The sequence below is a fragment of the Carassius auratus genome, unplaced genomic scaffold (genome assembly GCF_003368295.1).
Source record: "Carassius auratus strain Wakin unplaced genomic scaffold, ASM336829v1 scaf_tig00003102, whole genome shotgun sequence".
Classification (NCBI taxonomy): domain Eukaryota; kingdom Metazoa; phylum Chordata; class Actinopteri; order Cypriniformes; family Cyprinidae; genus Carassius; species Carassius auratus.
Genome location: NW_020523502.1, coordinates 485,217 through 512,703, shown reverse-complemented (window position 1 = coordinate 512,703; position 27,487 = coordinate 485,217). Strand labels below are relative to the sequence as shown.

General features: G+C 39.2%; 1 protein-coding gene across 1 annotated transcript in view; it reads right to left on the bottom strand.

Moving 5' to 3' along the window:
* Positions 1-13,508: 13,508 nt before the first annotated feature.
* The window catches only part of LOC113070146 (cytosolic phospholipase A2 gamma-like), a 50,330-nt gene continuing 36,351 nt past the window's right edge, over positions 13,509-27,487 (bottom strand). The window contains exon 14 of the mRNA XM_026243357.1: positions 13,509-13,693. Within this exon, the coding sequence (XP_026099142.1) occupies positions 13,530-13,693 (164 nt within the window). The 3' untranslated portion in view covers positions 13,509-13,529. The remainder of the gene's footprint in view (positions 13,694-27,487) is intronic.

Here is a 27,487-nt window from a genome sequence, read left to right as displayed (position 1 = left end):
CAGGTGTTCTGGATCCAGACTGGAGCTTGTGTAAATCCTAATTACCACGGGATGTAAATACAGTGGCAAAACAGAGAAACAAATAAAGACATCATTAGCGTTGCTGCTGTTCCAACAAAGTAAAATTAATTAGTTTAACCCAAGCTAAAGAAAATAATGTCAAGTCAAGTCAAGTCACCTTTATTTATATAGCGCTTTAAACAAAATACATTGCGTCAAAGCAACTGAACAACATTCATTAGGAAAACAGTGTGTCAATAATGCAAAATTAAAGGCAGTTCATCATTGAATTCAGTGATGTTATCTCTGTTCAGTTTAAATAGTGCCTGTGCATTTATTTGCAATCAAGTCAATGATATCGCTGCAGATGAAGTGACCCCAACTAAGCAAGCCAGAGGCGATGGCAGCAAGGACCCGAAAGTGACAGAAAAAACCTTGGGAGAAACCAGGCTCAGTTTGGGGGCCAGTTCTCCTCTGACCAGACGAAACAAGCAGTTCAATTCCAGGCTGCAGCAAAGTCAGACTGTACATAAGAATCATCTGTTTCTTGTGTTCTTGTCCTGGTTGTCGTCTGAGACAAGGTCTTTACAGGGGTTCTGTATCTGGCGCACTAGTTGAGCATACTCGCACCCTAAAGAGAGCAGCCCGAAAAATGGAGCGCAGCTGGAGGAAAACAAAACTAGAGGTATTTCGTATTGCTTGGCGGGAAAGTAGCATATCCTACAGAAAAGCATTAAAAACTGCTAGATCTGATTACTTTTCTTCTCTTTTAGAAGAAAACAAACATAACCCCAGGTATTTATTCAATACAGTGGCTAAATTAACGAAAAATAAAGCCTCAACAAGTGTTGACATTTCCCAACACCACAGCAGTAATGACTTTATGAACTACTTTACTTCTAAAATCGATACTATTAGAGATAAAATTGCAACCATTCAGCCGTCAGCTACAGTTTCGCATCAGACAGTGCACTATAGACCCCCTGAGGAACAGTTCCACTCATTCTCTACTATAGGAGAGGAAGAATTGTATAAACTTGTTAAATCATCTAAACTTACAACATGTATGTTAGACCCTATACCATCTAAGCTCTTAAAAGAGATGCTTCCAGAAGTCATAGGTCCTCTTCTGACTATTATTAATTCCTCATTGTCATTAGGATATGTCCCCAAAACCTTCAAACTGGCTGTTATTAAGCCTCTCATAAAAAAGCCACAACTTGACCCCAGAGAACTAGTTAATTATAGACCAATCTCGAATCTCCCTTTTCTGTCCAAGATACTAGAAAAGGTGGTATCCTCACAATTATATTCCTTCTTAGAGAAAAAATGGTATATGTGAGGATTTCCAGTCAGGATTTAGACCGTATCATAGTACTGAAACTGCTCTCCTTAGAGTTACAAATGATCTGCTCTTATCATCTGATCGTGGGTGTATCTCTCTATTAGTTTTATTGGATCTTAGTGCTGCTTTTGACACAATTGACCACAACATTCTTTTGCATAGACTTGAACACTTTGTTGGCATCAGTGGAAGTGCATTAGCATGGTTTAAATCGTACTTATATGACCGCCATCAGTTCGTAGCAGTGAATGAAGATGTATCATATCGATCACAAGTGCAGTATGGAGTACCTCAAGGCTCAGTTCTAGGGCCGCTACTCTTCACGCTTTATATGTTACCCTTGGGAGATATCATCAGGAAACATGGTGTTAGCTTTCACTGTTATGCTGATGATACGCAGCTCTATATTTCTTCGCGGCCCGGTGAAACACACCAATTTGAAAAACTAATGGAATGCATAGTCGATATAAAAAATTGGATGACGAGTAATTTCTTACTGCTAAATTCAGAAAAAACAGAGGTGTTAATCATAGGGCCTAAAAACTCTACTTGTAATAACCTAGAACACTGTCTAAGACTTGATGGTTGCTCTGTCAATTCTTCGTCATCAGTTAGGAACCTAGGTGTGCTACTTGATCGCAATCTTTCCTTAGAAAGCCACGTTTCTAGCATTTGTAAAACTGCATTTTTCCATCTCAAAAATATATCTAAATTACGGCCTATGCTCTCAATGTCAAATGCAGAAATGTTAATCCATGCATTTATGACTTCAAGGTTAGACTATTGTAATGCTTTATTGGGTGGTTGTTCTGCACGCTTGGTAAACAAACTACAGCTAGTCCAAAATGCAGCAGCAAGAGTTCTTACTAGAACCAGGAAGTATGACCATATTAGCCCGGTCCTGTCCACACTGCACTGGCTCCCTATCAAACATCGTATAGATTTTAAAATATTGCTTATTACTTATAAAGCCCTGAATGGTTTAGCACCTCAGTATTTGAATGAGCTCCTTTTACATTATACTCCTCTACATCCGCTACGTTCTCAAAACTCAGGCAATTTGATAATACCTAGAATATCAAAATCAACTGCGGGCGGCAGATCCTTTTCCTATTTGGCGCCTAAACTCTGGAATAACCTACCTAACATTGTTCGGGAGGCAGACACACTCTTGCAGTTTAAATCTAGATTAAAGACCCATCTCTTTAACCTGGCATACACATAACATACTAATATGCTTTTAATATCCAAATCCGTTAAAGGATTTTTAGGCTGCATTAATTAGGTAAACTGGAACCGGAACACTTCACATAACACCGTACTTTCTACATCATTAGAAGAATGGCATCTACGCTAATATTTGTCTGTTTCTCTCTTGTTCCGAGGTCACCGTGGCCACCAGATCCAGTCTGTGTCCAGATCAGAGGGTCACTGCAGTCACCCGGATCCAGTACGTATCCAGACCAGATGGTGGATCAGCACCTAGAAAGGACCTCTACTGCCCTGAAAGACAGCGGAGACCAGGACAACTAGAGCCCCAGATACAGATCCCCTGTAAAGACCTTGTCTCAGAGGAGCACCAGGACAAGACCACAGGAAACAGATGATTCTTCTGCACAATCTGACTTTGCTGCAGCCTGGAATTGAACTACTGGTTCCGTCTGGTCAGAGGAGAACTGGCCCCCCAACTGAGCCTGGTTTCTCCCAAGGTTTTTTTCTCCATTCTGTCACCGATGGAGTTTCGGTTCCTTGCCGCTGTCGCCTCTGGCTTGCTTAGTTGGGGTCACTTCATCTACAGCGATATCATTGACTTGATTGCAAATTAAAACAGACACTATTTCAACTGAACAGAGATGACATAACTGAATTCAATGATGAACTGCCTTTAACTATCATTTTGCATTATTGAGACACTGTTTTCCAAATGAATGTTGTTCAGTGCTTTGGCGCAATGTATTTTGTTTAAAGCACTATATAAATAAAGGTGATTGATTGATTGACTAGTTATCCTGGTCTCCGCTGTCTTTCAGGGATGTAGAGGTGCTTTCTAGGTGCTGATCTGTATCCAGTCTGTATCCAGACCAGAGGGTCACTGCATTCACCCTTTCCAGTACGTATCCAGACATGATGGTGGATCAGGACCTAGAAAGGACCTCTACTGCCCTGAAAGACAGCGGAGACCAGGACAACTAGAGCCCCAGATACAGATCCCCTGTAAATACCTTGTCTCAGAGGACCACCAGGACAAGACCACAGGAAACAGATGATTCTTCTGCACAATCTGACTTTGCTGCAGCCTGGAATTGAACTACTGGTTTCATCTGGTCAGAGGAGAACTGGCCCCCCAACTGAGCCTGGTTTCTCCCAAGGTTTTTTTCTCCATTCTGTCACCGATGGAGTTTCGGTTCCTTGCCTCTGTCGCCTCTGGCTTGCTTAGTTGGGGTCACTTCATCTACAGCGATATCATTGACTTGATTGCAAATAAATGCACAGACACTATTTAAACTGAACAGAGTTGACATGACATAACTGAATTCAATGATGAACTGCCTTTAACTATCATTTTGCATTATTGACACACTGTTTTCCAAATTAATGTTGTTCAGTGCTTTGACACAATGTATTTTGTTTAAAGCACTATATAAAATAAAGGTGATTGATTGATTGATCCACCATCTGGTCTGGATACGTACTGGATCCGGGTGACTGCAGTGACCCTCTGATCTGGATACAGACTGGATCTGGTGGCTACAGTGACCTCGGAATAAGAGAGAAACAGACTAATATTAGCGTAGATGCCATTCTTCTAATGATGTAGCAAGTACATCGGGTGGTATTGGAAGTGTTCCTGGTTCCAGTTTACCTAATTAATGCAGCCTAAACATCCTTTAACGGATTTGGATATTAGAAGCATATTAGTATGTTATGTGTAAGCCAGGTTAAAGAGATGGGACTTTAATCAAGATTTAAACTGCAAGAGTGTGTCTGCCTCCCGAACAATGTTAGGTAGGTTATTCCAGAGTTTAGGCGCCAAATAGGAAAAGGATCTGCAGCCTGCAGTTGATTTTGATATTCTAGGTATTATCAAATTGCCTGACTTTTGAGAACGTCGTGGACGTAGAGGATTATAATGTAAAAGGAGCTCATTCAAATACTGGGGTGCTAAACCATTTAGGGTTTTATATGTAATAAGCAATATTTTAAAATCTATACGATGTTTGATAGGGAGCCAGTACAGTGTTGACAGGACCGGGCTAATATGGTCATACTTCCTGGTTCTAGTAAGAACTCTTGCTGCTGCATTTTGGACTAGCTGTAGTTTGTTTACTAAGCGTGCAGAAAAACCACCCAATAAAGCATTACAATAATCTAACCTTGAGGTCATAAATGCATGGATTAACATTCCTGCATTTGACATTGAGAGCATAGAGCGTAATTTAGATATATTTTTGAGATGGAAAAATGCAGTTTTACAAATGCTAGAAACGTGGCTTTCTAAGGAAAGATTGCGATCAAATAGCACACCTAGGTTACTAACTGATGACGATAAAATGACAGAGCAGCCATCAAGTCTTAGACATTGTTCTAGGTTATTACATGCAGAGTTTTTAGGTCCTATAATTAACACCTCTGATTTTTCAGAATTTAGCAGTAAGAAATTACTCGTCATCCAGTTTTTTATATCGACTATGCATTCCATTAGTTTTTCAAATTGTTGTGTTTCACCGGCCGCGAAGAAATATAGAGCTGAGTATCATCAGCATAACAGTGAAAGCCTGCGTTTCCTGATGATATCTCCCAAGGGTAACATATAAAGCATGAAGAGTAGCGGCCCCAGTACTGAGCCTTGAGGTACTCCATACTGCACTTGTGATCGATATGATACATCTTCATTCACTGCTACGAACTGATGGCGGTCATATAAGTACGATTTAAACCATGCTAATGCACTTCCATTAATGCCAACAAAGTGTTCAAGTCTATGCAAAAGAATGTTGTGGTCAATTGTGTCAAACGCAGCACTAAGATCCAATAAAACTAACAGAGAGATACAACCACGATCATATGAGATTTGATTTGAAGAATGTGCATTTGATCAGATACAACTGCAGCCACAATTTAAGAGATGCATTATTTGAATGCTTGGCCGAAGAGATGTGTCTTTAATCTAAATTTAAACAGAGAGAGTGTGTGTGCCTGAACCCCAAACATTATCAGGAAGGCTATTCCTGAGTTTGGGAGCCAAATGTGAAAAAGCTGAACATCCTTTAGTGGAATTTTTGTGTTATGTGTTTTGCGTTTTGTGACCTTAGGGAGAGTGATGGTGTCACGGTTCATGAATGCACCGTTTCCTCCTCGTTTCATGTTACGTCATGTTGATTGTTTCATGTGGGTGTTACCTACTGCAGCTCATTCCACCAGCCTACTTAATGCCCTGTCTTTCGTCTCTTGTTTGTCTGATCATTGTTTGAGGTCCTCCGTGATTCTTGTCTGTGTTCCATCTGCTCAGCTACTCATTGTGTCTTGTTCCTGTTCGGTGATTGTTAGATTACCAGTCATCTCACGGATCCCTCACTATCACCCACCTGCGCACTCAATCACCTCCTCACCAGTCTGTGCTGCCATCGAGGTCCCTGCGTCACCCACCATCAACCCAGCCTGGCTATACTTCTCTAATAAAGCATCATTTACTTGCAACTTGCTTCCTGTCCTTAATGCGATCATGACAGAACGATCTGATCACCCATGGAAGCAGCGAGTAACCAATCGTCATTGGAAGAGTTCCTCAGCACCAGTGCTCGAAGGATTGACTCCCAGGAATGGAATCTTAATGACACTGGTTGCGCTGTTCAGGTTTTGGTGGTGCAGGTGTCCGAGCTCACCCAGCAATTACAGCTTCTGCGAGCCCCCACAGCGCCACTCACACTGCCCGTTCCTCCCACACCATCGGAGACCCCCTCCCAGCCGGAACTATGCCTTCCTATTCCGGAAACCTACTCTGGTGAGCCAAATTTCTGTAGAGCTTTCTTAACACGATGCTATATGCACTTCTCTCTTCAACCCAGGGCCTTCTCCAATGAACAAGCCAAGGTGGCGTTCATGTTGACACTGCTCACTGGGAGGGCGGCATTATGGGGAATGGCAGTGTGGGAGAATCAAGATCCTTGCTGCGCCTCGTTCCAGATACTCTCCGCCGAGATGAAGTGGGTCTTTGATCGGGCCTAGCCGGGAGAGAGGCTGCTAGGAAGCTAGCCGAATTACGTCAAGGAGATAGATCAGTTTCAGATTTCTCTATCGAGTTCCGCACCCTGGCGGTGGAGTGTCAATGGAATGAAGAGGCGCAGTGGGACATGTTCCTGCATGGGCTGGCTGACCGCGTCCAGATTAAGAACTAAGCCCCGGACCTTTCGACCTCACTCAATGGACTCATTGAGCTGGCACTGAGGGTAGATGCACGACTGACACAAGTAGAACGACGTAACCTACCCAATCCCACACCGAGACCCCATACGGATATCCCAGTCAGCGGCGGGGACGCAGCCAGCCCCTCCTACCATCACGAGCCCATGCAGGTAGGGCGAGCTCAGCTTTCCCAGGAGGAGAAAGAGAGGCGGAGGTCCCTGGGTCTGTGCCTCTACTGCAGTGGGACAGGTCATCATGCCTACATCTGTCCGGTAAAAGGCCAAGCCCGGTAGTAAGTATGAGGCTACTATCGGGTGGGATCTCCGCCAAGAAGACCTCATCATCATCTACGCTCCTCCCGGTAAGACTAAGATGGTCAGCATGACTTCACGACTGTCAAGCACTTCTGGACTCCGGGGCTGAAGGTAATTTCATGGACTATGCACTCGCACGCAGACTTCAAATTCCCCTCAGACCCCTCACTCACCAGATCATGGTTCACTCCCTCAATGGACAGTCTGCTGGCCATCTCACACATCACTGAAAACATTACCCCTTATCACATCAGGAAACCACTCAGAAATAATTTCATTCTACATCCTTGACTCTCCTCTTGCAACCATAGTACTTGGTCATCCCTGGCTCCCCCGTCACAACCCCAAAATAGACTGGCAATTGCATTCCATCCTGGCCTGGAGTAACAAGTGTCATGAGTCTTGTCTAGTGTATGCTTGTCCATCTGTTTCTATGTCTGTGTTTCAGGAGGAAGCAGTGGATTTGTCTAACGTGCCCGCGGAGTACCTCCACCTGAAGGAAGTGTTCAGTAAATCTCGTGCTGCTTCTCTCCCTCCGCATCGTCCCTATGACTGTGCCATAGATCCCCAAAAAGGGAGGCTATGGAGAAATATATTTTTGATTCTCTAGTTCATCCGCCCTTCCTCTTCTCCTGCGGTGGCGGGGTTCTTTTTTGTGGGGAAGAAAGACGGGTCGCTGCGACCTTGTATTGATTACCGGGGACTGAACAACATCACGGTAAAGAATACTTACCCTTTGCCGTTGATGTCTTCAGCCTTCAAGAGGTTGCAGGGAGTGTCGATCTTCACGAAATTGGACTTACGTAATGCTTATCATTTGGTCCGTATCAGGGAGGGGGATGAATGGAAGATCGCTTTTAACACCCCCAGGGGGCACTTTGAATACTTGGTCATGCCCTTTGGGCTGTCCAACTCCCCAGCGGTCTTCCAGGCATTCATCAACGACATGCTGCGAGATATGATCGATCAATTCATATATGTCTACTTAGACGACATATTGATTTTTTCCTCTTCTCTCCAGGAACACGTGCAGCACGTTCAACGAGTGCTTCAGAGGTTGCTAGAGAATGGGCTTTTTGTCAAGGCGGAGAAATGCGCTTTTCATGCAGTCTGTTCCGTTTCTTGGGTATATCTTGTCGACTGAGGGAATACGCATGGATCCCGTGAAAGTTAAGGCTGTGGTAGAGTGGCCAAGTCCAGATTCCCGTAAGGCCCTACAGAGGTTTCTGGGGTTCGCCAACTTCTATCGGCATTTTATTCGCAACTTCAGTCAACTAGCCGCACCTCTGACCGCCTTGACCTCCCCCAAAACTACGTTCAGGTGGTCAGACACAGCTGAGGCTGTGTTTGCCAAACTGAAGGGCTGCTTCATTTCAGCCCCTATCCTAATCACCCCTGATCCATCACGTCAGTTTGTGGTAGAGGTCGACACGTTTTTTTCATATCGTTTATCCCCTGCCAAACACAATTATGATATTGGTAACCGAGAGTTGTTGGCAGTCAAGATGGCATTGGAGGAATGGCGCCACTGGTTAGAAGGCTCGGGGGTTCCTTTTATAGTATTGACTGACCACAAGAATTTAGAATACATTAGTACTGCCAAAAGGTTGAACTCCAGGCAGGCTTGGTGGGCACTTTTGTTCAGACAAAATAAAGAACATCAAACCCGATTCTTTGTCGCGCATTTTTTACCGTTCCAAAGGCCCACCTACTCCCGAGTGTATTTTACCTGAGACATTAGTGGTCTCCACACTCACATGGGAGGTCGAATCGAAAGTCAAGATGGCCTTAGAAGGGGTAACGCCTCCACCCGGGTGCCCACCGAATCGTTTATTTGTGCCAGAGGGATTACGGTCCAATGTCATTCAGTGGGGGCATTGCTCTAATGTGGCTTGTCATCCAGGAGTTAACCGTACCACATTTTTGGTCAAGCAATGAATCTGGTGGCCACTTATGGCTCGTTACATTCACAGTTTTGTTTTGGCTTGCTCAGTTTGTGCCACTGGCAAGTCTTCCAATCAACCCCCTGATGGGTTACTTCAACCGCTGCCGGTCCCTTTGAGACCCTGGTTCCATATCGCACTAGATTTTATTACCGCCCTCCCGCCCTCCCAGGGCAACACGGTAGTTTTGACCGTGGTGGACCGGTTCTCGAAGGCGGCCCACTTTATTCCCTTGCCCAAATTACCCTTAGCCAAGGAGACAGCGTTGACCATTGTAGATCACGTCTTTCATTTACATGGCCTCCCAACAGATGTGGTCTCCGACAGGGGACCCCAATTTGTGTCCAAATTTTGGCGTGAATTCTGTAGATTACTGGGAGTGACTGTAAGTCTGTCCTCGGTTTCATCCCCAAAGCAATGGTCAAACCGAGAGAGCCAACCAAGATTTGGAAAGGGTGTTGCAATGTTTGGTCTCCAAGAATCCTTCCTCCTGGAGCCAACAACTGTCAATGGTGGAGTACGCCCACAATACATTACCAATTTCAGCTACGGGCCTATCTCCGTTTGAGTGTAGTGTAGGAGACCAGCCACCAATTTTTCCCAGTCTGGAATCCGAAGTCGCGGTCCCCTCCATTCACGCCTTTGTCCAGAGGTGTCACCGCACTTGGACTAGAGCCCGTGAGACTCTACTTCAAGTGGGGGGCGCCAAGGCTAAAGCCTAATGCCACCAGTCTAGGCCTCCAGAATACGTCGTGGGTCAAAAAGTGTGGCTTTCTACCAAGAACATTCCTCTCCGTTCCGTCTCTAATAAGCTTGCTCCCAAATTTATTGGCCCGTTCACTGCCACCAAGATCATTAGTCCAGTGTCAGTCCACCTTAAACTTCCTCCAGCGTACAGGAGAATTCATCCCACCTTTCATGTATCTAAAATAAAGCCTGTATTTCATTCTCTGATTAATCCGCCTGCCCCGGACCATGGATTACAAAAACTGCATTCTTCCATCTTAGAAACATTGCCAAGCTATGAAACATGTTATCTGTTTCTGATGCAGAAAAGCTAGTTCATGCATTTATGACCTCTAGACTGGACTACTGTAATGCACTTCTACGTGGTTGTCCTGCTTCTTCAATAAACAAGCTACAGGTAGTCCAAAATGCAGCAGCTAGAGTCCTTACCATGTCAAGAAAATATGATCACATTACCCCAATTTTACAGTCTCTGCACTGGCTACCTATTAAGTTCCGTATCATTTACAAATTATCATTAATTACCTATAAGGCCTTAATTGGTTTAGCTCCTGCATACCTAACTACACTGTAAAACCCGACAAGTTCACTTAACTCAAAAAAATAGCTGAAACAGATTACATCGAAAATGTTAAGTCAAATGAACTTAATATTTTTAGTTCAATAAAAAATATCTTTTTAAGTGTCTGTTACCATACACTGTAAACCATAATAAGTTCAAAGAACTCTTCAGTTTAAAAATTACATTAAATTTAAAATTACATTTCCAGTTGCCTTAAATTATCTCAGTTATCTTATAAATATTGATACTTCTCAACTTATAATTAGAGAGTACTTCACTCAAAATTTTCTCTATTTTTCAACTCATATAATGTGGGAAATACCCTCAAATATAGTCTATTGTTGTCCATCCTCAACCTAACCACAGGCTCTACTCTTCACCACAACGGTAACACTACAAAAACAACATAATAGAAACCTTTGTAAGTTCTGACATGACACAACATTTAAGTACTAACTTAAGTCCCTCTATGTTTATCTTGTGTAAAAACACACAAAATAACACTTAATTTCTACATTTATTTTCCTTGTTTTCTGATGCAAAGCATGCTGGGAACTTGAAAATGCAATAATTTTAAGTTCACCTTACTACAACAATTTAGAGTTTACAGAACTTATTTAAACTAAGTCCAATGAACTTTCATTATTATTTGAGTGCAATTTACTAAATTGATTTGATTAAATTCACTGTTCAGTTTTACAGTGTAGCCTTCTACCACGTTACAATCCATCACGCTCCCTAAGGTCACAAAACACTGGACTTTTGGTAGTTCCTAGGATAGCAAAGGAGGTAGAGCTTTCTCACATTTGGCTCCCAAACTCTGGAATAGCCTTCCTGATAATGTTTGGGGTTCAGACACACTGTCTCTGTTTAAATCTAGATTAAAAAGCATCTCTTTCGCCAAGCATTTGAATTATGTATCTTAAAGAGCCACACAGATGGGAAATCAAAAATTACCTGTATTACAGTGTATGATGTAGCTGTCCATCTGTGTAAACAATGTGCAAATAATTAAACCAAAAAGTACACGATTTATAAAGTTATTGGCTTCTAAAGTAAGGAGTCGACTCTGAATCGCTGAAACGAGTCGTTATAGATTTCAAATCTTTTGCCCATCTCTATGTACGTCACTAGGAACATTTTACATAATAATCTCCGCCTACCCTGTTGGGAGAAACGGAACTCTGACCTGCCCCACCCCCACACACAGACGCTCTGTTTGGTGTGAGAGCATCATGTCGAGGAGACCGTTTGTTTTATTTTCACTGCCAAAGAATGAAGATCAGAAGAACCAATGGCTAAAATTCATTTTCACCACAATACCAGAGCAGTACAACAAATCCCTTTTGTTGTGTTCACAACATTTCACTGATGAATGCTTTTCTAATCTCGGTGAGTACAGCGGGATTTTCAAAGCGTTTGGCCATAAAAGATGGTTCATTACCAACTTTATTTAGAACAACGAGCATCTCCGAATCACAACGCGAAGTATGATTATGAAGTTATGTGTCTGTTTTCTCCCGAGCGTCTTATCAGTATGTGTGCTGTCTGCTGCCTTTGTTTGTGCTGATCGTCATGTACAAACACGACATTAAAATGAAGTGTAACTCTGTGAATACTCAACGAAGAGACATGAGAGAGATATCTATAAAAAGCTTGACATGTTTACTTTAAAACTAAACAAGTGCTGCCGAGAACAGATATTCTGTGATAAAGTAATCCATATGAAAACAACGCAATGTCCGTTTTTCACGTCTCCCTTCACTATATCTAATGTGACCACGCCCCCGCGCTGAACGCGCTATTCAGATTCAAACTGAAGCGCGCGGCTTGAATACACCCACACAGAAGAAAAAGCAGCGAGACTGTTCAAGTTTTTTATTTTACTGTTTGCTTCGTTTGCTTTAAGGAAACTGAATCTTTTGAACAGCTTCGCGCGAACCGTTTGGGGATCTCTGAGAATTGAAGTAATTTTAAAATGATATTTTGACAAAATGACAATGTTTTTTTAACCTTGGATGGATTTAAACCTAATGTACAGGACTTATAAACAGTGATAGGAAGCTTAGAATTTTCATCTTACTGGCTCTTTAAATTGTGACTGCACTTGCATCTGATCAAATGTGCATTCTTATTCATTAGCTTGGGTTAAACTAATTTTACTTTGTTGGATCAGCAGCTATGCTAATGATGTCTCTATTTTCTTTCTATGTTTTTATTTATTTTTTATTTTTAATATGTATGTATTTACATCCCGTGATAACTAGGATTTACACAAGCTCCAGTCTGGATTCAGAACACCTGAGAAGAGATGATGCTGACCATCAGAGGACCTCAGATGATGCTATCCCTGAATCAACAAACAGAACTAAAAAAATATTGCTACAAGTGTGACTGCATCATATAATAATTATTAATTAATAATATTAATAATGTTCATCGTCTGGCTGACTACGTCTTGTATTAATTTTTCTAAAAATCCTGTCAAAAGTGCACAAACTGAAAGTCACGACTTATAAGCTACTACTAAATATTGTAGAAACATAATTTTCTGTAAAGTTGCTTTATATCGATTTGTATTGTAAAAAGCGCTATACAAATAAACTTGAATTGAATTTAATTGAAGAAGCTGTGGTTTACAGTGAATTTGTAACAGCTAAGGGGCATTGTTGGGAACAAGCTGTTATAAATTCACTGTAAACCATGGCTTCACGGGGCATTATTGCTTTTATAAAACGGTTATTCCATATATGTAGTAAGGTTTCACAAATAAAAAAGTAATAATAATAAATTCTGCCTTAAAATGTAGTTCAGAAACAGCTGTTTTATAAAAATAATTTAAACTTTGTGTCAGTACTTTCATAAACAGAAGGAAGCATGAGTTTACTGTCTGGGATTTTTAATGTCACGCCGCATCCAGTGTTGACAACATCACTGATTGTAATGGGTTTTGTCATCTTTTTTTTTTTTTTATCAGAAATCATAATTCAGCCTGTGTTATGATTGATTTGATTTTTAATCAACTCTTTAATACTTAATGAAAGTCAAGCATTATGGAACGTTTTGAACATATTAAATAAAATGCAAACATGATACTCTTATACTGCCACACATATCACATTTAGCAGAAATAATGCTGATTTAATTAATGATTAATAAAAAATAAATAAAAAAAATTCAACACTATTTTCTGTGAAATGATTTTTATTTTATATTCAGTCCCAATCTTTTTCTTCAATGACCGCCCGAATCTGCTCCTTGAGTTTCTCTCTGTTGTTTGAGATGTTTTTTCCAGCGACGTCCATAAGATCAGCGATCATCTCAGCGCTGTAAGAACCTTGAAAGGTGCGATATTTTTTCCTCCAGTCCTCAACTTTATCTAAACAAACAGTAAAACACTTAAATCAGAACAATTCATTTCAGTGATATTTCAGGTTTAATCAGGACAGCTGTAAAGATCTGAACTTGCCTCCACAGTTGACCGTATTAAACAGAGGGATGTGGATCACGGTTGGAGAGTTTTGGCCTTTGAACACATAGAAGTCCTTTGGTTTCTTTCCTTCATCACTGGGAACTTTGACTTCAGGAAAAGGGATCTTTAGTTTCTTGCAAGTCTCAGCAGCATCTCTTACTGTCTGCAATAGAAATTAATGAGAGAAAGGCTTCATTAAAATCTTTTGAACAGAATTATCAGAGTGAATTACTCTTTTTTTGTTTAAAGATATAAAGTACCACCCTTCTAAAAGCTAGATGAGATATTTACCATGAAAGGATCTCCTTCACTGAAGTCCAGGGAAATGATGAGGTCAATGTCTCGGTCTTCTCTCAGCACTGAGAAGTAGGGTGAGTTCAGCAACACTCCTGCGTCTATATAGTCTCTTGTTTCACTTTTCAGAAGAGTGGAGTTCACTGCTTCATCTAATCGATCACAGCGAGAAATTAGTTTCTTATACTCGTTGAATTGCAAGTTTTTAGCAGGTCTGTTCTCACCTCTCAAGTTGTGGAGGAAGTTATATTTCCTTCCCCAGATCCACTCAGCCATGCATTTACAAATACTTATCCCAGCATCTGTAAAACAGTTACACATTTTCTTAAAACAATTTGCAGGTTATCAAGAACCATTTTGGCTGTAGACTTCTTGACTTGATTGTTTCATTACCGCTTATTGTGCGTATGGAAAGCAAACGATTAAATGCTGATAAATATATAAACCATGGCTACTATTTATTGGTATTAATTTAAATACAATTTGACTTGTTACATTTATGTATGACTGACAAAAAAATGTATCACTTAAGTTTATTGTGTAATCCAAATGGATTAAAATTTTTTTGCAATTCAAATAGCATTGTCATGATTCTGCCTTCATGTCCTGACTTTCCTATAGTCTTGAGGCAGGATCATGACAGACCCGTGTTTTGTGTACAAGCACATGGCCTTGTCTTTGGGCCATGTGCTTGTGTTGTCTCGTTCCCTTGCCCCGCCCCCCTTGTTATCCTAGTTGTCGTGATTGCCTTATCTGTGCCACCTGTCGTGTCTAGATTAGTTCTCCTATTTAGATCCCCTAGTGTGCTCTGTCTTTTGTTGGTTCATTGTTATTGTTCCACATTGTGATATGCGTTTCTACATGTTCCTGTGAAATATTGTTACTCTGTGTTGCTCTTGGAAGAAGACGTTGTGAGACCTGTTATTGTTTATTTGTAGATAGTGTTCTTGTGTTCTGAGTCTTTGTTTATCGTTTCTACCCAGTCTTGTTAAGTTATTTAGTATCTGCCCTAGTCATTGTTTTCCCCCTCGTGGGTTTTGTTTTCCCCTTATTGTTGAGAATAAAACCTGTGTTTGTGCATTCCTGTCTGCAAGTGAGTTCCTCCTTACCCTCCACATGACAAGCATACATAAATCTTAAATTTAGGCCAATTTTAGTGACCGCTCAACTTACCAAATTGCCAAATATTGCTCTGGCTACTCAAATCTTCACACACATCCATGGCGAAACGCTTTATATACTGTTTTTCTGTTTTCATTGAAGAAATCAGCGGACTTTTGTCTCCAGAGAGGTCTGTAAGAAAACAGGACATGATTGTATTATTATTACATATTATTATGTTGGCTTGGCAACAAGCCAACATACTGTTATGCTATTTAAACTTATTTTTATTATGTTGGCTTGGCAACAAGCCAACATACTGTTATGCTATTTAAACTTATTTTTATTATGTTGGCTTGGCAACAAGCCAACATACTGTTATGCTATTTAAACTTATTTTTATTATTTTTTTTATTATTATTCTTCTGAGAAAAAAAATTCTGAACGCTACTCCTCCTAGGGCTTTAAAGCCACAAGCCCCAAACTCGGCAGACACCTGCGGGATAGAGGGGTGGTGTGTGCTATATCTTTTCAGAGTGATCAGACTACAAGTTTTTTTTTAATTAATTTTTAAATGTAAAAATTGTCTGAGAAAAATTGCGCCCCTACAGTTGCAATGAGATTTATGGGAGGAGCAGTCAGACGAGAGAAGAATCGCTGCTGCTCAGCTCAGGCTGTCTACACGGAGCCGACAACAAGCGAATTCATTCCTATTTAAGACATTTTAAAAACGCTATTGCACGCAATCCACGCGTTAGAACACACCAAGAGCTAAATTGAGATGTTTCTGAACTGTTTAAAGTAATAACATGATATATTCGCGGCAGCCAACTGCTCGCGAGCTGGCGATGTATTTCTCTGAACACTTGAAGTCCACATTTACAGCCTTTCACATTAAAACACTGCAGCGAAACGGCACAAAACAATTAGAAGAATATATTACACACATGAAAATGAGTGTTTATATGTGCTTGTGAGATTTCTCTGTCAGTCTGAACGTCGCAGCGATTGCTCAGCGTTGCATAACATGGTAAAGCAGGGAGCTACACTGAGACCAAAAGGGTCGCAGGCATCACTGATTATTTTTATACCTACTTATGTGTTATGCTATGATTTAATATGACCATTTATTAAAACAGAAATGTGTATTTTAAGAATACGTTTTATAACGTGCTCCGAGCATTCAACACATCAAGTTGGCTTCAGCCCAGCGCTGCGGGGAACTGAACTGAGCAGCTGATGGCGCGTGTGCACGAGAGAGAGCCGAGAGAGAGCCGCGCGTATCGCGGACAGGGACAGCAACACACTGACAAGCTAAACCAACATATGTTATTATTACCCGATCTGATCTCATTAATACATTATGTCTCAGGCCAAAGATCCGAGAGAAAGACGAGAGAAATGAGCACTTCATCAGCAGCCCATATGACAGCGTAATACAGTTTATGAATACTGGAAGGAAAAAAAGTCACGACAGCCTTTTAAATTAAAACAGTGCAGCGAATCAACACAAAACAATTATAAGAATATATTATAGAGATCAAAATGAGTGCTTGTGTGATTTTTTTTTTGTCTTAGGTGAAAATAACATCCATCTCTCCAGCTTCAGAGGACAGTGGTCGGTAGATCGGTCAAATCAAGTATACGATTACTTCAAAATTCATAATAGCTTGGCGAACATAAACTGTTGAAAAATAAATTGAAAATGGGTAGTATTAATGCTGGATTGAATATTAAAACCCCTTTACTGTCAAACATCGCCGACGGCCCCAGTTTATTATTGTTTCACTTTCACAGCACACTAGGCTACTTTATCTAGACAAACTGTGCATCAATTGAAAGTTTAAAGACTCAAGCTTCGATATTTGACGAATATTTTGATAAAACGTTGTTGCAGTGAGAGTTATTTAGTACTTATTTGATTAGTACAGGTGTTAGGGCTCATTAATAATTTATTTCTGGGCAGAGAGCAGTAAAAAGGACGAGACAAGAATCACGGCTGGTCAGCTCAGTCATTGTCTAAATGGAGCTCACAACGAGCGAATTTATTCTTCTTTAAGACCTTTTTAAAACATGTTATTACTTTAAACAGTTCAGAAACATCTGAATTTAGCTCTTGGTGTGTTCTAATGGGTAGATTGCGTGCAATCGCCGATATAATTTAATTTGAAAAGGTCTTAAATAAGAATAAATTCGCTCCCTTGGTCGCAGCCTTGGTCTGCGCTGATCTTCATTTACAAACACGTCATTAAAATGAACTGTAACTCCATGAATACACAACGAAGAGACATGAGAGATATATCTATAGAAAGCTTGACATGTTTACTTTTAAACCAAACAAGTGCTGCCGAACAAATATTCTGTGATAAAGTAATCCATATCAAAACAACGCAATGTCGTTTTTTTCACGTCTAATGTGTATGGAAGGCCAAGAGGGTCAAATATATGTGAAAAATCAGCGGGTATTTAACGTGTATTTCACGTGTTAAATACACGTGAAGTAAACCTTAAAAATCAGTTTGAAGAGGTCAATGTCATTGGCTGCTGAGGACTTGGGTCAAACCACTTCTGTGAGCTTAGAGGGCTGTAGGCTGCCATTCATAGACAGGCAACCACCATTTAACATGCTATAGATCAGCTTATTCAGCCTTATTATTTAGTCTTTTTTCTTTTCTGTTTTGTATAGCCTATAGAAATAATATATTTAAGTTTCAGTTTTATGAAATATTTATTTTATAATAAATATTAATAAACATTTTGTGGTGATAGTATAAAGTTTATAAAAGTTACAGTATTTTGTAATGAAACAGTACTTTTTGTTTAGCTCTTGACACGCCTAAGTATACTATAAATAGTGTCCCTTCTTAAATTTTTCAGTAATGTGTGATAACTTAAAATATGTTGTCAGTACTATTAAAATAAGATTAAATTGAATGGTATTTAGGAGATTATGGTTTTTGCATGACTTTTTTTGCATTCAGCTAGACAACCCTGTCTTAGCTGTTATCATAGCTTAGGCTTTTTATTAAAAAAGAAAACAGCAATGGACCATGGAAAAAGACTGTTGCAGGTGTATTTTTTTATTTACATTACACTTACATTTATTCATTTAGCTGACGCTTTTATCCAAAGCGACTTACAATTGTTATATATGTCAGAGGTCGCACGCCTCTGGAGCAACTAGAGGTTAAGTGTCTTGCTCAGGGACACATTGGTATTTTATGGTATTATTATTTTATTTTTTTGCAGCGGGGCAACTCAAGAATGTTGGGCACACAAGTACTGTGGCTCTTTTGCCCCATGGCCAAGATGGCCAAGCCAACATCAAAGTTAGTTCACTAACTTTTAATTCTAGTTTTTATTATTATTCTTCTGAGAAAAAAAATTCTGAACGCTACTCCTCCTAGGGCTTTAAAGCCACAAGCCCCAAACTCGGCAGACACCTGCGGGATAGAGGGGTGGTGTGTGCTATATCTTTTCAGAGTGATCAGACTTAAAGTTTTTTTGTTATTAATTTTTAAATGTAAAAAAAAAAAAGAAAAATTGCGCCCCTACAGTTGCAATGACATTTAGGGGGCGGAGTCGGGTTTCGTTTCACTTTTAAACTGGTTAAAAATACTGCTGCTCAGCCCAGGCTGTCTACACGGAGCTCACAAGGAGCGAATTCATTCTTATTTATGACCTTTTAAAAACGCGATTGCACGCAATCCACACCTTAGAACACACCAAGAGCTAAATTCAGATGTTTCTGAACTGTTTAAAGTAATAACATTATATATTCGCGGCAGCCAACTGCTCGCGAGCTGGCAATGTATTTCTCTGAACACTTGAAGTCCACAGAGAATTTACAGCCTTTCACATTAAAACACTGCAGCGAAACGGCACAAAACAATTACAATAATATATTAAATGGTTTTAAAGTAGTTTTGGCCACTGTCACGCTGGTCTTAGCTGGTTTCTAACTGAATCATCAGGCTGAACATCACAGCGAACTCGCCATGTATTTCTCTGAACACTTGAAGTACACATTTACAGCCTTTCACATTAAAACACTGCAGCGAAACGGCACAAAACAATTTGAATAATATGTTAAATGGTTTTAAAGTAGTTTTGGCCACTGTCACGCTGGTCTTAGCTGGTTTCTAACTGAATCATCAGGCGGAACGTCACAGTGAGCTCTCGCTTCAGCCCCGCGCTGCGGGAAACAACTGAGCAGCTGATGGCGCGTGTGCACGAGAGAGAGCCGCGCGTATCGCGGACAGGGACAGCAACACTGAACAGAGCTGCCGTTCAGGACGTTCACTTCCTCCTGGACCTGAACGAACAAATTCAAATCGCAGTTTAAATGAACAGAAAAAAGAGCGAAAAGCAAAAGAGCTCAATTCAGCAGCGCGGTGTTCTGGTGTTCAGGGAGCAAGCAGAGACGCGTCTCAAAGTCTTCTTGCTTTTGTACCGACAACAAATACATACAAAATATGTCGAAATACCCGTGTTGGAAAGTGTGTTCGAATAAATATGTGGTTATGTCTTAAGTGAAAGTAAAGATTTGCAAAAAAAAAATCGGATGTGTATCATCATAATGGATGCGTTTGTCTCTTAAAGGGACCGCGCCTAATTTACTAGCTCTGCTGTCAGAGTCTTTAATGTATGAAAATGAAAGTAAATCACTCACTGCTCTTGACTGAATTACCTTGTAGTACAAGAATTTATCCAAAGTCAATCCAAAAATCAGATAGAATTGTTTTACTAGTGGGTGCAGGCCACTAGTTCATTTATGTAAGTGAGTATGGCAAAATAGTGATCTGTGAAATATTATACCCACTAATTCTTCATACAGTAGGCTACCAGTGAAATTGATTTAAAAAAATAATAATTAAGGACCTGCCCATGTTTTGCTTAAGTGTTTCTTTCTTTAATTGTTAATGCAACCTTTTCACACCACAGACTGAACCAAATGAAGCATTTCTTGCTTGGTAACTGTTCAACAAAGTATTGATAGTTGTGTAAATATTGTCATACTGACAGTCTGAAGTTTTGGTTGATTCCATTACATATCTTTTTATCAAAGTTATCCGAAATTATCAAGATGAATTTGTTCTGAGTTATTATACCCACTAATTCTTCATACAGTAGGCTACCAGTGAAATTGATTTAAAAAAATAATAATTAAGGACCTGCCCATGTTTTGCTTAAGTGTTTCTTTCTTTAATTGTTAATGCAACCTTTTCACACCACAGACTGAACCAAATGAAGCATTTCTTGCTTGGTAACTGTTCAACAAAGTATTGATAGTTGTGTAAATATTGTCATACTGACAGTCTGAAGTTTTGGTTGATTCCATTACATATCTTTTTATCAAAGTTATCCGAAATTATCAAGATGAATTTGTTCTGAGTTATTGTCATATATTATTACCACTTTCTAAACTACAGCAAATAAACTGTGATTATGTGAGAAATGTTGAAGGTGTCTGAATACATTTTGGTTTGATTGTGTATTTTATCTTACAGTGAAGACTATGCAGTGCTATTTTACATTAACAAAAACAAACTTAAAAAAAGTAAACATTATGTAAATAGCACAAATAAATAAATAGAATGAACATACAGTACAAATTAAACAATTTTAAACAGTGTGTAACTGCATCATCTATACAAACCATTGTGCTTGGACCCCTTATGATCTCCTTGATTTAAAATGCATTGTTTCAGTAATCTTGTGTGTCGTTGCCCACAACGCGACGGTGGCAGGACTGTGAAATACATACACGAGAAAAATAGGCATGACTTATTTCACATCCAGCTAGACAACCCTGTCATAGCTGTTATCATAGCCCAGGCTTTTTATTAAAAAAATAAAACAGCAAGGGAGCATGGAAAAAGACTGTTGCAGGTGTATTTTTTTATGGCATTATTATTTGTATTAATTTTGCAGCGGGGCAACTCAATGTTGGGCACACAAGTACTTTGGCTCTTTTGCTCCATGGCCAAGATGGCCAAGCCAACATCAAAGTTAGTTCACTAACTTTTAATTCTAGTTATGTTGGCTTGGCAACAAGCCAACATACTGTTATGCTATTTAAACTTATTTTTATTTTTTTATTTTTATTATTATTATTCTTCTGAGAAAAAAATTCTGAACGCTACTCCTCCTAGGGCTTTAAAGCCACAAGCCCCAAACTCGGCAGACACCTGCGGGATAGAGGGGTGGTGTGTGCTATATCTTTTCAGAGTGATCAGACTTAAAGTTTTTTTGTTATTAATTTTTAAATGTAAAAATTGTCTGAGAAAAATTGCGCCCCTACAGTTGCAATGAGATTAAGGGGAGGGGAGCAGTCAGACGAGAGAAGAATCGCTGCTGCTCAGCTCAGGCTGTCTACACGGAGCCGACAACAAGCGAATTCATTCCTATTTAAGACATTTTAAAAACGCTATTGCACGCAATCCACACGTTAGAACACACCAAGAGCTAAATTGAGATGTTTCTGAACTGTTTAAAGTAATAACATGATATATTCGCGGCAGCCAACTGCTCGCGAGCTGGCGATGTATTTCTCTGAACACTTGAAGTCCACATTTACAGCCTTTCACATTAAAACATTGCAGCGAAACGGCACAAAACAATTAGAAGAATATATTACACATATGAAAATGAGTGTTTATATGTGCTTGTGAGATTTCTCTGTCAGGCTTAACGTCGCAGCAATTGCTCAGCGTTGCATAACATGGTAAAGCAGCCCAGATAGCAAATGACATGTGGCCCAGTTCTGGCCCACATCTACCATATTCTTCTGGCCCACATACCGCGCGGAATGACGGCGATGACTCAACCTGAGTCTGGCTGACATATGTCAGCCACAACTGAACCAGATCTGGGCCACATCTCAGAAATGGTGTGGGTGACATCTGGGCCAGATCTGGCCCAGTTTTGTCTGACAGAAGTCAGCCACAACTGTACCAGATCCATGCCGCATCTCACAAATAGCATGGGCGACACCTGGCCAGATGTCAACCACGCCATTTCTGACATGTGGCCCAGATCCGTCCCAGTTGTGGCTGACTTCTGGGTTAGATATGGCCCATATTAACCCTTTCTAGACACAAAAGAATATGTAATTCATCCAGAATAAAGAAAACACTCATGTAGTCTAAACTGCTTTATTAAAATATAAAAATGTGACAAATAAATATACATACATGAATACAACTGCATGTATAGATATAAAACAAATACATTTACATTATTACAAAATACAAAATACAGATAAATATTTATAAATATAGTTAAATACACATTAACATTACATTTACATTAAGCAGACACTTTTATCCAAAGCAACTTACAAATGAGGACAATGGAAGCAATCAAAATCAACAAAAGAGCAATGATATACAGGTGCTGGTCATATAATTAGAATATCATCAAAAAGTTGATTTATTTCACTAATTCCATTCAAAAAGTGAAACTTGTATATTATATTTATTCATTACACACAGACTGATATATTTCAAATGTTTATTTCTTTTAATTTTGATGTTTATAACTGACAGCTAAATTCAGATGTGGCAGAGAGGAGTGAGTATGAGAAACATTCAGATACACAGGCTGATTCAGTCTTCTGAATTGGGAGTAGCGAACATGCATTATAAACTTCTTTCAAATTAGAATCTGTTGGGGAGATAAAATGTGCAAGATAACGTATATGTACTAATAAAAACATCAAAAAAAAAAAATGTATCTTTTACTCTCCAGTACTGAAAGCAGAACTGATAAGGGAGCCCTTGATACTAGCCACATTTCCACTGTCGGGCCAGTGCGAGCCAGGGCTTAAAGCGGGTCGGGCGGGGCTCACAGCCCCAGGCCAGAATAGCGCAGGGTTTCCACAGTGGAGCTTGAAGCACCGCTGCACGTCACTAAAACACGCCCTTTACACGCCTCTCAGAACAACGTCATGCAAAATTAATCACACATAAACACACTTATTTCTATTTTATTTATTTATTTATTTTTAACGCTTATGAAAATAGCCTGCTTATTCAGTCGAGTCTGTTTCTGTTTATTAGCCACAGTATAGCTGTCATATTTATAATGAATGATAATATCTCTATTTTTATAAAAGCTCCCGAACAAAAAAACATTATTAGGCTATATTCTTTTATGATAGGCAACGTGAGATAAACTCTCGAGACGAGGCTTGTGACAGATAATATAAGTTACTTAATAAATACACGATTGTGATAGAGAATAAGAAGCTGACGTCTGATTTCTTCAAGCGGTCTTATTTTACCATGTTTACTATGATAACATGTTTAGCGTGCATATCTTTTACATCGCTTATACATATTTCTGCCTTGCATGGTGATTATAATCCACATTGGATCAAGTTATTTCAAACACTCGCTGCTGACTGAAAGAGAGTTTTGAGCTTGATTTATTTTAAAAAGTGTTTAATGCTGGTGTTAAAGCTATTATCTTTCTGAAATGATCCGCAGCGCAGACTCGCTATTTTTATAAAAGCTCACAAACAAAAATCATTTTTATATTTTGGTGATATGCAACGTGGAGCTAAACTCTTGAAACGAGACGACAGATAAAATGTTACTTAATGAATACACAATTGTGATAGAGAACAAGAAGCTGACGTCTGATTTATCCAAGCGGTGAGATTTACCATGTTTACTGTGTAACGTTAATGTTTAGCGTGCATAGTCTTTTACATCACTTATAAATATTTCTGCTTTGTTTAGTGATTATAATCCACATTGGATCAAGTTATTTCAAACACTTGCTGCTAACTAAGAGTGAGTTTTGAGCTCAACTGATTTTAAAACGTCTTTAATGCTGCTGTTAAAGCTGTTATCTTTCTGAAATGATCCGCGCTGACGCTCTCTAGACACGGAGAAACTCCGCCTTTGTTCATAACCCCTCATCTAGCCCCAGCTGGCCCGCTTTGGCCCAAGGTTTTCGTCGGGCCAAAAAACCCTGGCCGTTGGCCCCGAGGAAGCCCCGGCGAGGCACGATCAAGCCCCGGAAGTGACAGTGGAAACACGACCGGCCCTGACAGGCACTAGCACGCCTGGTCTTAGCTCGATAGTGGAAACACGGCTACTGTGACACAGCTCTTTCAAATTAACATTACCTTTTTTGCAGTGGCGGTAGTTTGTATGTCCATCTATAGTTGCCATCATCTAAGGTCTTTTGAGTACTGGTATCATCTGAAGTCCTCACAAGTCCTGCAAGTCCTGTGCTGTGCAGTTTCTAATAACCCTGGGATGGACATTTGCAGAAACAGGAAGGCAAAGGGAGAAAGATTAGCATAGCTGCTGTTCATATCATTTCAGGCAATGTGCACTTTTTACTATTTCATCAATGGAGTACATTGAGTACTATTTTTAATCTAGTAGCTTTAAACTGAAATAATTTTTCTAGATCCCTTAATAAACATATTATTTGTGGTCTGTTTTTGGGGAACAGACACAGTCTCTATAGAATGGACTGCATATGCCAGAGTAACATTTAATACATTTTAATAAAGTTTAACTGGGAGGAACATCATAACTGTAATTTACACAACCATTCAAGAGTTTGGGGTCTGTAAGATATTTTATGCCTTTATAAAAAATCTCTTATGCTCACCACGGCTCCATTTATTGAATCAAATTACAGTAAAATAGTAACACTGTGACTATTACAATACAAAACAACTCTTTTCTATGTGAATATTATGTTAAAATGTCATTTATTCCTTTGGTCAAAGCTGAATTTTCAGCATCATTACTCCAGTCTTCAGTGACAAATCTTCAGAAATCATTCTAATATGATGATTTATTGCTCAAGAAACATTTCTGATTATGATCAATGTTAAAATACAGATGTGCTGAATTGTTTTTTGTTGGATTCATTGTTACATAGACTCTAAACATTTTAATGTTAGTGTTACATGCATCAAATTGTTCAAAATCATCTTTTTCAAATAGTGTTCCTGTTGTTCAACTGGTAGGGCACTGCGATAGCAAGCAAGCAAGCGCAAGGTTGGGGGTTCGATTCCCCGGGAACACATGATATGTAAAAATTGATAGCCTGAATGCACTGTAAGTCGCTTTCATAAATAAATGCAGGTCTTTTGAACTTTGTATTCATCTGTGAATCCTGAAAAATAAAATGCATCACGGTTTCTACAAAAAAAATGAAGCAGCACAACTGTTTCAACGCTGATAATAAGTTTCTTGAGCAGCAAATCAGCATTTCTGAGGGATCCATGTGACACTGAAGACTGGAGGAATGATGCTGAAAATACAGCTGCACATCACAGGAATAAATTAGTTTATAATGTATTCACATAGAAAACAGCTATTTTAAATTGTAATAATATTTCACAATATTACTCTTTTTACATATTTTAATCAAATAATTACTACAGAGGTGAGCAGAAGATAATTATTACAAATTGTATCAACTTCAAGCTTTTGAACACTAGTGTACAGTATATTTGAGGTTTGACTTACTGTACTAGTCTTGTGGTCAATAGCATCTTGGAGATGTTGTCTTACAGTAGGTTCACTGCGACTCTGCTGGATGCAGCAGGCCATCAGCACTGAAGAATCTAGGAACAAAACAAGCTATTTGACACAGAGCCAACAATATTTAGTCTGCAGTTCCAGGTTTATTAGATGGAAACAAGCTAGAGCAGGTGAAATGCAAAAAATAAATAAATAAAATAACAGATTCATTGCGATATATGTTGTGAAAAAAATGCATATTAGGTTACTTAACCTTTTCAGCGCTTCCTACATCTCTGTCAGCAGCTCCCTTCAGACATATAGAAATCTTGGACACTCCCTTCTGTTGTAGAAGGATTATTTTATTATTCTTGAAATCGCAGAACAGTTTTATGTTTACCATAAAAGATCAAAACAACTTTAGTTTTCTGCCAATTTTCGCGCTCCTTGATAACGTGACGTCATCGATCAACAGTAAAGTGTAAATGTTAAGGTTAAATAAATTAAGCAATTTCCAATCATCCATTGAAAGATTACCAACAAAACAGTCAAAAGCTATCATCTACAGATGAAGATTTTATTAAAAGCCCAAACTTTCATAAATAAGAGCACAATAGAGTTATCATACCTGACGATACGTCGTCTGAAAACGGTAGAAATGCTAACGGACTTTTTCGAAGACATTAAACCATTCCTATAAAGTAAATAAACAACAGAAGCGAGTCAAATACAAGTAAGAGAAGTGTCAACAACAGTTATAAGTAATATTTGTGTGATTTTATGGACTTAACTCACCTGAAAACAGTGAAATCAGCGAGAAACGGGGTGTTTCCTCGTGACATTTGCAGTGTTGCGCTCCGTTTCCATGGCAACTCCATCCGGTCCGCGCGAGGCGCACGCCCATGAAAGCACGTCACGAATTAAAAGTCACACTCTTACGTTACATAAATAAACATATGAATAAACATATGCCCCTTATTTTTTTTCTGTAAGAGGGGCCGCGGCCATTTGTAGATTTAATGTGTCTGGCTTTCGGTGTCATTCCAGCTATATTAGCTGTACAAACAGCTTGTTTTGCTGTTTACTGTTGCAAACTGCTGTATCTTACCATGTTATTTTTAATGTATTTTCTTAATTATGAACGTACTGTTTTGTAGTGCAAACAGTTTTACCGTTTACTGCACTTTGTTCTTCTTGTTATTTCCCTATAACCATGACCATAAGTCTCACACATTCACATACAATTGTTTGGTGGATAGAATTAGATCACTACATAATTCAAAATGTCATTCAATTATGATATTGCTAATTTAAAATTAATTTTGTAGTTCTATGGCCCAGTGCAAAATGCCAGGCCTGCACATAATAGTGGGACAAAGTGGCACTTTTATAGTTTAAGATTTTGTATTGTTGCTTTTACGAACACTCATATATATATATATATATATATATATATATATATATATATATATATATATATGTGTGTGTGTGTGTGTGTGTGTGTGTGTGTGTGTAAAAGGTGCATCTTGAAGAAATGTGAATATCATGAAAAAAGTTCATTTTTTGTAACTTTTTTTATTAAAAAGTGAAATTTTCATATATTCTAAAGATTTATATATTTTTTTTTTTGATGATTAGAGCTTAATTTAATGAATGTAATTATTACATTTAAAAGTAAAAAAAGGAGTTAAACAAATATTATTTAAATATTTAAAATGATTTTTAAAGAAACTTTGTCCTGTGGTGTGACAGTACAGGTGTCACAATGGAGGACTTTTTTTTTTTTATCACACCAAAGGACGTTTCA